Raw genomic sequence first — 14,488 nt, forward strand, 5'->3', positions numbered from 1 at the left:
AGCTGATCACCAGTGCCCTTTTATCTCATGAGATTCAGACATATCACCAGGGCCGTGTGGGAGAAGCTGGTTTATTACTCTATTTCTGTGATTCCAAGAGATGCTTTTATCATATCTTGACATTTCTAAAATTAAGATAGATCTTACAAGCAGTTTGTTGTAGTTTAGGGAATTCCCTGCGAGTCCAGTGATTAGGGCTCAGCGCTTTCACTGCTGGGGGCCAGGGTTTGATCCCTGGTCAGGGAACTAAGATCCCACGAGCCATGCGGCTCAGCCAAAAAAATAAAATAAAATAAAATTTTATTGTTGTTGTTGTAGTTTAATTAATGGCATATGGAGGCACCTTAAATACAATGAAAAGTGATCATTTTAGAGACTGAATCCTGATATGAAGAGGGAGAAACTTGCTGAGGAAACTTTGTTCTCACAGATTATGTCTATTATTGTATGTTAAGGTTTTTGAAATACGGAAACAGAGAAAAGATGGCTCAGGAGCTCAAGTATGGGGACATTGTGGAGAGACACCTCATAGATGGAGACGTGGTTCTGTTCAATCGGCAGCCTTCGCTGCACAAATTGAGCATTATGGCGCATCTGGTGAGCATGAGACTGGTTTTTATTTCTGTTGGGTGGAACTTTGCTGTGTGTGCCATGCTAAATTCCAGACTTCTAAAATTTAAGTTGCCAGTAATCTCAAATTTTCATAACTCTTGGTTTTCCTCTTCTCTCGTTTTTTAGTTTGAGTGAAACTCTTAAATTTCAAACTTCCCTTCAATGTTTTTAATAGTTGTAACATACTATTCATACAACAGTAAAACAGGAACTAATTGAAAATTAGTGTGAAAGTGACTACCGTGATTTCACTTGCAAACAACATATATACACATATGTGTGTGCACAAAGTTATGTAAAATAGATATGGCAGAAAATTGATTTAAAATAGCATATTAACTAAGGAACTAAAATGCTTACAGGATTTCTCTTTGCAGTAGTCCTCCAACTAAGACCTTGAACCGTATTTTTTGGGGTGGTTTACTTTTTGCAACAGCAGCAGTTCCTTTTTTGGAGATTTAAAATGGAAACAAGATGCAACTTTAATTTGTTGAATATTCATAAATTCTCCTGTCTGCAAAGCCATTAAATCCCTGAGCATTTGCACAGTGTTTAAACAGGCTCCTAAGGTAGTGTTTTTCTAGATTCCTTTTTTTAGTAGTTTGTGAAAACATTACATCAATCTTTTTGCTCAGTGGTGGAAATACCAAAGATGCAGTTTATGATTATGGAGTTATGATTATTGAGATCTAGGAGGCAAACAGAAGCTTTCCCTTTCTGGAAACTTTTGCTTGGCTTTGGGGCATTTTAGCATAGAAAATATTTTTGTTTGAAAATTTTCAAATATATACAAAAATAGAAAGAGTACTGTGATGAACTCACAGTCCCATCCTCTGTAGTCAGTAATTTTGAAGATTTCGCCACACTAGTTTTCTCTCTGTTTTTTTCTTTGTGAACCCAGATGCCATGTGTATTCAGCTTACTTCTGCAAGACACACGTAATTATAGTGCCCGTGTCACACCTCACAAAATGAAGTCATTCCTTGGTGTTGTCTAGTACCCTGTCCACAGTCAGATTTCCCCAAGTGTCTCAGAATCTTTTTGCAACTAGTTTGTTCAAATCAAGATGCAAAGTCTACACATTACATTTAGCTGATACATGTCTGAAGCCTCTATTGATCTGGTAATGTCCCACCTCCTTCTTTTAATTTCAGTGTCATTGTTGGAAAAAAACAGGTCATTTGTCCTGAAGAATGTCGCATGTTCTCTGTTTGTCTGCCTGTGTGTGGTGTAAGGGTTCCTTCATGCTTCATTTTATTCCTGTAGACTGGAAATTAGCTCTCAAAGGATGATCAGATTCAGGTTCAACTTTTTGGCCAAAATAACTCATAGGTGGTGCTGGCTGCTTCCTCTTGCCATATTTCAGGAGACACATGTTGTCTGGCTGGCCCACTTTAGTTATGCTGAGAAGGTTAGGGATTCAGATGCTTCAGCCTGGTGCCTCTCTTGAAATGTCCCTTATTAGCCTTTTCTCTAATGACCTCTTCCATTTATGATCATTGCCTACATTATTTCATTGGGTCACAAAACAGTGATTTTCTAATTTAACATTCCTTTCACATTTAATACCTACCACTCTTGTAATTAATAATTTTCCCTTGTTAATTAGGGCTATTTACTTACCCAAAAAATAGAATTCATAAAGGAAAGGCAGAAGAAGCGTCTAATTCTTTTTCCTTTTTTGTCAGTTTAGGGCATAAAACTTCGGTGCTCAGTTTCTTCCAACTAGGTTGGTTTGGGGGTTTTGTTTGTTTTGGCTTTCCTTTTTTTCAGTGTCATCATGAGTTTTTATTTAGTCAGTGTGTTTTGTTCAATTTCTGCCATTAACCTTTTAATAGCAAATTGTGACATCATTGGCCAGTGGGAACCCCTTTCTCATGGCTTCTGTGTTGATATTTGCCTCATAGTATTAAAGCAAATTCATTGTGTTGTTTTGATCTAATAAAGCTACTTGAATGAGACCACAAGTGACATGTTACTTGCCAGAACATACTGGAAATTTACTTCCTTAAATGTAAAGTGTCCAGTTCTCCAGGAAGCCATTTTTTTTATGTTGAAACTAAGAAGCTTTTATTTTTATTTTTTTATTTGAATTTTATTTTATTTATCTTTTATACAGCAGGTTCTTATTAGTTATCCATTTTATACATATTAGTGTATACATGTCAATCCCAATCTCCCAATTCATCACACCACCACCACCACCCCCCTACGCTTTCCCCCCTTGGTGTCCATACAGTGTCCATAAGTCAGAAAGAGAAAAACAAATATCGTATATTAATGCATATATGTGGACCCTAGAGAACAAACGTGTGGGCACCAAGAAGGTTTTAGATAAATGACTTAAGTCCTTCTCCTGGTTTGTTTTTTGTATTCCACAGGCCAGGGTCAAACCCCACCGCACCTTCAGATTTAATGAGTGTGTCTGTACACCCTACAACGCGGATTTTGATGGTGATGAAATGAACCTTCATCTTCCTCAAACAGAAGAAGCTAAAGCAGAAGCCCTTGTTCTCATGGGGGTACGTAGGGTGGTGTAGCCCAGCTTCTGAGGAAAAGCGCCTTAAAAGGAGGGAAAGGGGAGCCTGTCCTGTTCGCAAACACCCTGCAGTATATAAGGGAGGTAGTTTCTCTGATAGGTGGGGAGTTGAGCAGAGTAGGTGTCTTCTGACCTGTAATGTGGGTTCCTAAGAGAGTAGATATACGTGAGTGCCAGTTATGAAAGGGTAAGAGAAGGGTATAGCAGAAACTTGACTGTTGGCTCTCATGGTCAGTGACACCTCAGTTAAAAGATTTGAGCAAATGCACTTTGATGCACAGAACCTTCTTTAAATTGGTTAATAATGCACTGAACAAGTAGCACCCATTTTTGCCACTGTGGGCACTCATTACATTTTAATTAAAATCCTGTTGTTCAAACTTAATGTCTGACGCAAGAGAAATTCGACAATTCTGCCATCATTGTAGAGTGTGGAATTGACTGACTTCAGACATAACACAGTGCTACTCATCATTCATTCACAGAAGTAAATTTTCTTTGGAGGAGAGCATTTGTTAATTACAATAACATCTTATACCCGCAGTGTTCTTTATAGAAACTCAAAACTACTTCATGCAGTATTTGAGTGCAGGAACCTCTGAGGTCAGTCTCGCTGGTAATTTTTCTCTCCCCTTGACAGATTAAGGGACGGAAATTAGTGACAAAGCTGCGGTTAAGGACCCTAGCTTCCAGCGCTCAGCCTCTTCTTCCTGCTGCTCTTCATTTTTTCATAACAGTTCAGAGTCTTTGTGGTGCAGGTCTTTGGGGCCGCATCATGCATCCAAGGATGGCTAACTTACTGGGTTCCTTTTTCCTTCAGACTAAAGCAAATCTTGTAACCCCAAGGAATGGAGAACCACTAATTGCTGCTATTCAGGATTTTCTGACAGGTGGGTTTGTGGAATTCACTTGAAAGGAGACTTTGGAACACGAGGATTCTCATTCACCGTGTTCATGTGTCCACTTGAAAAGCTGTTTCATTGCCTGTGTTTAATTCTGTTGTTTGTTTTCTAAGTGTGATTGTGAACCTACTTGAGATGTTTTGCATTGGTGGGTTATTTAGTGAACTCCTGCCATACGCGGGACATTTTTATTTTCTAAGTGCTGGGGCCATGGCGGCCAGTCAAACAAAGTCGCTTTCCCTGTGGAGGTTGGATTCTAGTTGGAGGAGAAAGCCAAGAAGCAGCTGTGTTTTACTGTTACCTCACTCTTTTAGTAATAGTCCACATTTATTTTAAAATTGAAACCTTACGATTTTTCTCACAATTTCGTCGCTTTTCTTTCCTCAGGTGCCTATCTCCTCACTCTTAAGGACACTTTCTTTGACCGAGCCAAGGCTTGCCAGATCATTGCTTCAATACTGGTGGGCAAGGATGAGAAAATTAAAGTTCGCCTCCCACCCCCTACAATACTAAAGGTTTGTGCAGGAGCTGTGTGTGTACGCACACAGGTGTGTGTGTGTGTGTGTGTGTGTGTGTGTGTGTGTGTGTGTGTGGCTGTATGGACGCACTAGGGGCCTTAGTGTACACATGCTGCTGCGGCTCGGTTGGTGTGTGACCACTGGACCATCTTGCCTCATTTGCATGAAGGGTGGTTGAGACCAGGCTCAGCCCTCCGATGCTCTGGCTTCTTTCCTCCTTCAGCCCGTCACCCTGTGGACGGGAAAGCAGATCTTCAGCGTCATCCTCAGACCCAGCGATGACAATCCAGTGAGGGCCAACCTCCGAACCAAGGGCAAGCAGTACTGTGGCAAAGGAGAAGACCTCTGCGTCAATGATTCCTGTGAGTTAAAGCAATGGGGTGGGGCCGGGGGTCAAGAAAGCAAGTGGCCAACAGTTACCTTCGCTTAGCCTGCAAATCCCAAGTTTCTCTATAGCCTTAGGCAGGAACTTTGTTCTTCAGGGAAATGCAGGTGGTGTTTCTCTAAAAGGTAGAGATCGTGTAGACACATGACCAACCCAAGGATTAGAATGTTCTTCTCGTGTTTTGTCTCAGTTGAGACTCTTTTCTACCAATTAATGCAAATTCTTTTCTCTTCCTTTTTAAGTTGTGTTTTTTTTTGCCGTACAAAGGTCTCGTTATTTAAGGCATTTAATTTACTATTTTATATCCAAAAACATGTTCATTGCCTAAAAGTGTGACTAAAAAGTATAACTGAAGAGGCTAATTTTTTTAACCTGCCTCACCTGGTCAATGGATGTTTTGATAACATGAAGATCAGGTGTAACAGTGAGAGGATTTATTTATTTACTTATTTATTTTTTAATATCTTTCTTGGAGTATAATTGCTTTACAATGTGTTAGTTTCTACTGTACAACAAAGTGAATCAGCTGAATGTATACATATATCCCCATAGCTCCTCCCTCTTGAGCCTCCCTCCCGCCCTCCCTATCCCACCCCTCTAGGTGGTCACAAAGCACTGAGCTGATCTCCCTGTGCTGTGCAGCTGCTTCCCACTAGCTATCCATTTCACGTTTGGTAGTGTATATATGTTAATGCTACTCTCACAGTGAGAGGATTTAAATGCGAGCCATCTGAGTCCCCTAGACTGATTCAGCCCAAAGTGTGGTCCACACACCAATGCCGTTCAGGCAGCATTTACTTTCTGGGTCCCAGGCTGCTAACAGGCAGTTCCCCAGCAGGCTGCTTTGAGTAGCACTGATTTAGAATGGGTTTTGCTAGCAAGGCCTAGTGACGAGAAGTGGATCTGCAGAGCTCTGTGCTAAAGAACTGAACCGCAGAGTCTCTCTGAGGGTCAAGGGTTTTCTGCTGTCTCGTGATGAAGAATAAATGTTTTGAAGGGCACTGATTTTTTTTCCCCAGGTTTATAACCATTCTTTTGAAAATATACTCTCTGGTCTTTAACGTATTTTGGCTTCTTGTTTTAGATTATGTTTTGTTTGTTTCTAGATACAAATTTCATTTTGTTGTTTAGGCTTTTCATGATGGTGCCACTGTAAGTCTTCAGTGTCTTAGGTAAATACCAAAGTGCTTTATAAACAACACTTCGTTGTACATGATTGAGTTGATGCTCAAAACATCCCCATGACATCAAGATGGCAAGAGCTTGATACTGTCATCCACAGTTCACAGATAAGGACAATGAGTGTCAACTAGTACCTTTCAGAGTTAGAACTATAGGGTAACTAACTAGACCTTTCATGCTTTTCAGAAGTTCCCAGATTTCTCTTTTTTTCCCTCAAAAAAAATTTTCTTTAAGAGCCTATCTATTTGTTCTGCTTTAACTTTTAATGCGAGAACACGTTTTCTCAACTGCCTCAAATTCCTTTTGGAATGAGGCAAAGTAATAATTGTCTGTGTAAGTCCATGATCGTTGTTTCCTTGCAGACGTCACTATCCAGAACAGCGAGCTGATGACTGGCAGCATGGACAAAGGAACGCTGGGATCAGGATCCAAGAACAATATTTTTTACATTTTGCTGCGAGACTGGGGGCAGAACGAAGCTGCCGATGCGATGTCACGGCTCGCCAGGCTGGCCCCCGTCTACCTGTGTGAGTATCTCAGCATCCTCGTTTTATTGATAGGAGTTATTGGTGTTTCGGGGGTTTCTTTTACTGTGTCATCCCCCTGCCGCACACACATACACACACACAAAGGAAAAGATACTTGTTCCAGGCTAAACTATTTATGCTTTTCTTAATGAAATTAACTTGGTACTGACTAGTTTGGCTGCAGATTTGAATTTGCTTTTCAGTTCTCTTCTCAAAAGCTACAGTAGCTCCCTAACGCCCATCAGATAGGATTGTTACATAAAGGGCCCTTCATGGGCTGCTTCCAAGGTACCTGTGCAAGACTGTCACCCTCTGGGTCTTCCACGGTTCAGCCCTACAGGGTTACTCAGTATTTCTCTACGATCCTTGCACTATTCTATTCCCTTTGCTTGCTTATGCTTTGAACATACCACAGGCCAGGAAATTTTTTGCATGCCCAAAAACATCTTTAGTCTACTCTTATACTTGACTCTTTGGCTGGGTGTAGAATTCTAGACTGAAGATTATTTTCCCTGAGAATTTTGAAGGGATTGCTGTACTCTGTTGTAGCTTTAAGGGCTGCTGTAAAGTGTATTTCTGTTCTTATTCCCCAATTTTTGTATTTGAATTGTCTTTTTTTTTTTAATTGAAGCAATAGTGGATTTACAACGTTGTGCCAGTCTCTGCTGTACAGCACAGTGACTCAGTTCTACACATCTATTTTTTTAACGTTCTTTTTCATTATGATTTATCACAGGATATTAAATATAGTTCCCTGTGCTAGACACATTAGGACCTTGTTGTTTATCCTGAATTGTCTTTTTATTCTGGAAGCTTTGAGACTCCTCTTTGTTTCTGGCATTCTGAAAGTTCACAATGACACAACCTTGTGATGGGTCTGTTGTCACTCATCGCGCTGAGCACTGTATAAGCTCTCTTAATCTGCAACTTGTGTCCTTCAGTTCTGGATATTTTCTTGTACTTTTTCTGATCATTTTCTCCCTTTTACTTTCTCTGTTCTTTCTTTTTTGAATTTCTGTTCATTGTCTACTAGAGTTCTTGGACTGATTCTCTCATTTTCCCTGTTGTCCATTTCTTTGTTTCTGGATTCAATTTTATTTTAACAACTTTATTGATTTTTAAAAGTTTTTTCACTATCATATATTTAATTTCCAACCCAACCATTGTTCTTATTTGCCAGTAGTTCTTTTTTTTTTTTGGCTGCATTGGGTCTTCATTGCTGCACATGGACTTTCTCTAGTTGTGGCCAGCAGGGGCTACTCTTCGATGCGGTGAACGGGCTTCTCATTGCAGTGGCTTCTCTTGTAGTGGAGCACGGGCTCTAGGCTCATGGGCTTCAGTAGTTGTGGCACAGGGGCTCAGTAGTTGTGGCTCACAGGCTCTAGAACACAGGCTCAGTAGTTGTGGCGCACAGGCTTAGTTGCTCCGCAGCATGTGGGATCTTCCCGGACCAGGGCTTGAACCTTTGTCCCCTGCATTGGCAGGCGAATTCTGAACCACTGTGCCACCAGGGAAGTCCCTTGCTGGTAGTTCTTTTCTTTTTCTTTCCTTATTTTAATTTTTTTTTTTTTTTTAAGGCTTCCTATTCTTGATCCCCAAATACACCTTCTCTATCACTCTGTCTCCCAGAGGCGTAAGAATCTGGGGCCTGTTTCTTGTAGGCAGACCTCAGAGACATTGCAGGTTCAGTTCCAGACCACCACAATAAAGCAAATACCACAATGAAGCAAGTCACATGAACTGTTTGGTTTCCCAGTGGTTACAGAAGTTGTTTACACTATACTATAGTCTGTTAAATGTGCAATAGTATTGTGTCTTAAAAAACAATGTACAGGGCTTCCCTGGTGGCACAGTGGTTGAGAGTCCGCCTGCCGATGCAGGGGACGCGGGTTCGTGCCCTGGTCCGGGAAGATCCCACATGCTGCGGAGCGGCTGGGCCCGTGAGCCATAGCGGCTGAGCCTGTGCATCCGGAGCCTGTGCTCCGCAACGGGAGAGGCCACAACAGTGAGAGGCCCGCGTACCGCAAAAAAAAAAAAAAAAATGTACATACCTTAATTACAAATACTTTATCGCTAAAAAATGCTAATCATTTGAGCCTTCAGTGAGTCATAGTAGTCACAGTACAGATCACCATAAAAAATATAATAATAATGAAAAAGTTTGAAATATTATGAGCATTACCGAAATTTGACACAGAGACACAAAGTAAGCAGATGCTGTTGGAAAAATTGTGCTTTTAGACTTGTTCAACACAAGGTTGCCACAAACCTTCAATTTTTTAAAAACCACAATATCTGTGAAGCACAATAAAACAAGGTATGCCTGTACAAACTTTCCACTGGGTTTCCCTGTTTCCAGCACCTATATTACCTCCCACAGAACCTGAGGATTTTGTTTCTGAGACTTTCCAGACTCGTGGCCCTCCTTTCTGCAGCCACTTTTACGCATCCCCTTCCCCACCCTACTAAGCCAGTAACCTCTCATAGGCAGATATAAGGGTTAGGATTACTGTATAGTTCCATCAAAGGTGGAGTTTACATTTGTTTCTTAGTCTCTGTATTTCGGAATAATAATTTCTGAAAGAGAGAATTGGGGCAGAAAGGTCTCTGCGATGCTGAGAACCAGCAATCAGGTGGCCCACTTTCCATAGCTGGCTTTCTCAGGCACTCTTTACTATTTAGTGGCTGTCTGGTTTATAGTGTAGTTAGTTGGGACATCACTGTAGGTTGTGAAGTCTCAGAGGAGTTAGTGAGTCTTAGTCATTGTTGTGTAACTCCCTAGAGACTGATACAGGAACATTTTGTTTAATTGGGTTGTAACAAGTTCTCTGAAGGTATAAACTTGTTTCTGTGCAGCGGGTTGACTAACATCCGTGGCTCTCTCTTCCTGCTCTCCCGGGCAACTATTCTGCAGCTAACCGTGGATTCTCAATTGGGATTGGTGACGTCACACCTGGCCAAGGCCTGCTGAAGGCCAAGTATGAGCTGCTGAATGCTGGCTACAAAAAATGTGATGAGTACATTGAAGCCCTGAACACAGGCAAGCTGCAGCAGCAGCCTGGCTGCACTGCTGAGGAGACCCTGGAGGTGAGTCTGGCTCTTCTGGTCAGTTTAGCCACTTCATCACTGGGTGGCGCTGTAGGCCCTGAGGAGAAGGAGCAGAGGTGAGTGGGAAGGAAAGGCAGTGGCTTAGCCCATCTCCGTGCTGTGCAGCTCGTGTGTGTTCTAAAGCGGTAAGGGCCTCCCGTTAGATCCGTTGCATCTCTTCCAGCTTTCATGTTCTAGGTGGTGAAAACACGGCCACCTGTTCATTTGGCCACATGGTGCTGCTCTTGCTCCAGCATCACGCTTGGGCCCCTTCTGTACCTGATACTTCAGTGCTTCTGCCCTTCCTGTTTCCAGCATCCTGTGGCTAGAGACTGACACCACAGTTCTTTGAATGGATGGTCTTTGAAAGAGACGTGGATAATTCCTGTCTGAGAGTCACATACCAGTGTGCTGCCCTCTCACATTTGGAGCTAGGTTAGCTGAGACCTGGACCAGCACATGTCACAGTCACAGTTGCCTGAGAGTCCTGCATATTCTCTGAAGCAGCCTGGCTCAGCAGTCTGCCTGCACCAGGGTTTTGCCTGGCTCTCTTCTGCCTCCCCAGTAGCCTGGGGCTCAGAGCTTTAACTCACCTAAGCAGAGAAGAAAGGTTTTATGAACAGTAAGAAATTTTCTGATGAAATGAACTTTTTAAAGCAGACAGAAAGCAGCGTTGTGTGAGGTGTTCACAGTTAACTCATTCTTCTTGTTTTTTTTTTAATTTTTATTAGAGTATAGTTGATGTACAATGTTGTGTCAGTTTCAGGTGTACAGCAAAGTGAATCGGTTATATATATATATATATATATATATATATATATATATATGTATATATCTCCACTCTTCTTTAGATTATTCTCCCATGTAGGCCACTACAGAGTATTGAGTAGTTCCCTGTGCTATATAGTAGATCCTTATTAGTTATCTATTTTATACATACATTTAGCTCATTCTTTTTTCTTCTTTTAAATTTGTTTTATTAGTTATCTGTTTTATACAAATTAGTGTATACATGTCAACCCCTATCTCCCGATTCATCCCACCTCCACCGCTCCCCACACTGCTTTCCCCCCTTGGTGTCCATACGTTTGTTCTCTGCATCTGTGTCTCTATTTCTGTCTTGCAAAATGGTTCATCTGTACCATCTTTCTAGATTCCACATATATGTGTTAACATATGATATTTTTCTCTTTCTGACTTACTTCACACTGTATTACAGTCTCTAGGTCCATCCATGTCTCTACAAATGACCCAATTTCGTTCCTTTTAATGGCTGAGTAATATTCCATTGTATATATGTACCACATTTTTTTAACGTCTTTATTAGAGTATAATTGCTTTACAATAGTGTGTTAGTTTCTGCTTTATAACAAAGTGAATCAGGTATACGCATACATATATTCCCATATCCCCTCCCTCTTTCATCTCTCTCCCACCCTCCCTATCCCACCCCTCTAGGTGGTCACAAAGCCCCAAGCTGATCTCCCTGTGCTATGCGGCTGCTTCCCACTAGCTATCAGTTTTACATTTGGTAGTGTATATATATACATGCCACTCTCTCACTTTGTCCCAGCTTACCCTTCCCCCTCCCTGTGTCCTCAAGTCCATTCTCTAGTAGGTCTGCGTCTTTATTCCCGTCCTGTCCCTAGGTTCTTCATGACCTTTTTTTTTTTTTTTTTAGATTCCATATATATGTGTTAGCATACGATATTTGTTTTTCTCTTTCTGACTTACTTCACTCTGTATGACAGTCTCTAGGTCCAGCCACGTCTCTACAAATGACCAAATTTCTTTCCTTTTTATGGCTGAGTAATATTCCATTGTATATATGTACCATATCTTCTTTATCCATTCATCTGTCAGTGGACATTTAGGTTGCTTCCATGACCTGGCTAAGTAGTGCTGCAGTGAACATTGGGGTGCATGTGTCTTTTTGAATTATGGTTTTCTCAGGGTATATGCCCAGTAGTGGGATTGCTGGGTCATATGGTAATTCTATTTTTAGTTTTTTGAGGAACCTCCATACTGTTCTCCATAGTGGCTGTATCAATTTACAATCCCATCAACAGTGCAAGAGGGTTCCCTTTTCTCTACACCCTCTCCAGCATTTGTTGTTTGTAGATTTTTTGATGATGGCCATTCTGACCAGTGTGAGGTGATACCTCATTGTAGTTTTGATTTGCATTTCTCTAATAATTAGTGATGGTGAGCAGCTTTTCATGTGTTTCTTGGCCATGTGTATGTCTTCTTTGGAGAAATGTCTATTTAGGTCTTCTTCCCATTTTTTGATTGGGTTGTTTGTTGTTTTAATATTGAGCTGCATGAGCTGCTTATATATTTTGGAGATTAATCCTTTGTCAGCTGCTTTGTTTGCAAATATTTTCTCCCATTCTGAGGGTTGTCTTTTAGTCTTGTTTATGGTTTCCTTCGCTGTACAGAAGGTTTTAAGTTTCATTAGGTCCCATTTGTTTGTTTTTGTTTTTATTTCCATTACTCTAGGGAGTGGGTCAAAAAAGATCTTGCTGTGATTTATGTCATAGAGTGTTCTTCCTACGTGTTCCTCTAAGAGCTTTATAGTGTCCGCTCTTACATTTCGGTCTTTAATCCATTCTGAGTTTATTTTTGTGTATGGTGTAAGGGAGTGTTCCTTTTTTTTTTTAATTTATTTATTTAATTTATTTATTTTTGGCTGCATTGGGTCCTTGTTGCTGTGCGCACGCTTTCTTGAGTTGCATCGAGCAGGGGCTACTCTTCGTTGTGGTGCATGGGCTTCTCATTGCAGTGGCTTCTCTTGTTGTGGAGCACGGTCTCTAGGCACATGGGCTTCAGTAGTTGCGGCAAAGTAGTTGTGGCTCGCGGGCTCTAGAGCACAGGCTCGGTAGTTGTGGCACACGGGCTTAGTTGCTCTGCGGCATGTGGGATCTTCCCAGACCATATATTAACCCTGTGTCCCCTGCATTGGCAGGCAGATTCTTAACCACTGCGCCACCAGAGAAGTCCTAGGGAGTGTTCTACTTTCATTCTTTTACATGTAGCTGTCCAGTTTTCCCAGCAACACTTATTGAAGAGACTGTCTTTTCTCCATTGTATATCCTTGCCTCCTTTGTCATAGATTAGTTGACCATAGGTGCGTGGGTTTATCTCTAGGCTTTCTATCCTGTTCCATTGATTTGTATTTCTGTTTTTGTGCCAGTACCATATCGTCTTGATTACTGTAACTTTGTAGTATAGTCTGAAGTCAGAGAGTCGGATTCCTCCAGCTCTGTTTTTTTCCCTCAAGACTGCTTTGGCTATTCGGGGTCTTTTGTGTCTCCATACAAATTTTAAGATTTTTTGTTCTAGTTCTGTAAAAAATGCCATTGGTAATTTGATAGGGATTGCATTGAATCTGTGGATTGCTTTGGGTAGTACAGTCATTTTCACAATATTGATTCTTCCAATCCAAGAACATGGTATATCTTTCCATCTTTTTGTGTCATCTTTGATTTCTTTCATCAGTGTCTTATAGTTTTCTGAGTACAGGTCTTTTACCTCCTTAGGTAGGTTTATTCCTAGGTATTTTATTCTTTTTGTTGCAATGGTGAATGTGATTGTTTCCTTAATTTCTCTTTTTGATCTTTTGTTGTTAGTGTATAGGAATGCAAGGGATTTCTGTGCATTAATTTTGTATCCTACAACTTTACCAAATTCATTGATTAGCTCTAGCCGTTTTCCCGTGGCATCTTTAGGATTCTGTATGTATGGTATCATGTCATCTGCAAACAGTGACAGTTTTATTTCTTCTTTTCCAATTTGTATTCCTTTTATTTCTTTTTCTACTCTGATTGCCGTGGCTAGGACTTCCAAAACTATGTTGAAAAATAGTGGCGAGAGTGGACATCCTTCTCTTGTTCCTGATCTTAGAGGAAATGCTTTCAGTTTTTCGCCATTGAGAATGATGTCTGCTGTGGGTTTGTCACACATGGCCTTTATTATGTTAAGGTAGGTTCTCTCTATGCCCTGGAGAGTTTTTATCATAAATGGGTGTTGAATTTTGTCAAAAGCTTTTTCTGCATCTATTGATATGATCATATGGTTTTTATCCTTCAATTTGTTAATATGGTGTATCACATTGATTGATTTGCATATATTGAAGAATCCTTGCATCCCTGGGGTAAATCCCACCTGATCGTGGTGTATGATCCTTTTAATATGTTGTTGGATACTGTTTGCTAGTATTTTGTTGAGGATTTTGCATCTATATTCATCAGTGATATTGGTCTGTAATTTTCTTTTTTTCTAGTATCTTTGTCTGGTTTTGGTATCAGGGTGATGGTGGCCTCATAGAATGAGTTTGGGAGTGTTCCTTCCTCTGCAATTATTTGGAAGAGTTTGAGAAGGATGGGTGTTAGCTCTTCTCTAAATGTTTGATAGAATTCACCTGTGAAGCCGTCTGGTCCTGGACTTTTGCTTGTTGGAAGATTTTTAATCACAGTTTCAATTTCATTACTTGTGATTGGTCTGTTCATATTTTCGATTTCTTCCTGGTTCAGTCTTGGAAGGTTATACCTTTCTAAGAATTTGTCCGTTTCTTCCAGGTTGTCCATTTTATTGGCATAGAGTTGCTTGTAGTAGTCTCTTAGGATGCTTTGTATTTCTGCGGTGTCTGTTGTAACTTCTCCTTCTTCATTTCTAATTTTATTGATTTGAGTCCTCTCCCTCTTTTTCTTGATGAGTCTGGCTAAAGGTTTATCAAT

At 40.8% G+C, this 14,488-nt stretch overlaps 1 protein-coding gene across 2 annotated transcripts in view; it reads left to right on the forward strand.

The window, feature by feature from the left end:
* Window positions 1–14,488, forward strand: part of POLR3A (RNA polymerase III subunit A) — a 61,372-nt gene that overhangs the window by 11,875 nt on the left and 35,009 nt on the right. For both annotated transcript variants that reach the window (XR_013824417.1, XM_079901050.1), the window contains exons 10-16: window positions 456–597; window positions 2,994–3,134; window positions 3,972–4,041; window positions 4,441–4,568; window positions 4,795–4,933; window positions 6,501–6,665; window positions 9,580–9,752. Coding sequence is in view for 1 of the 2 variants with exons in the window: in XM_079901050.1 (XP_079757176.1) it covers window positions 456–597; window positions 2,994–3,134; window positions 3,972–4,041; window positions 4,441–4,568; window positions 4,795–4,933; window positions 6,501–6,665; window positions 9,580–9,752 (958 nt within the window). In the remaining variant the exon portion in view is untranslated. The remainder of the gene's footprint in view (window positions 1–455; window positions 598–2,993; window positions 3,135–3,971; window positions 4,042–4,440; window positions 4,569–4,794; window positions 4,934–6,500; window positions 6,666–9,579; window positions 9,753–14,488) is intronic.

The sequence above is a fragment of the Stenella coeruleoalba genome (assembly GCF_951394435.1).
Source record: "Stenella coeruleoalba genome assembly, chromosome: 16".
Classification (NCBI taxonomy): Eukaryota; Metazoa; Chordata; class Mammalia; order Artiodactyla; family Delphinidae; genus Stenella; species Stenella coeruleoalba.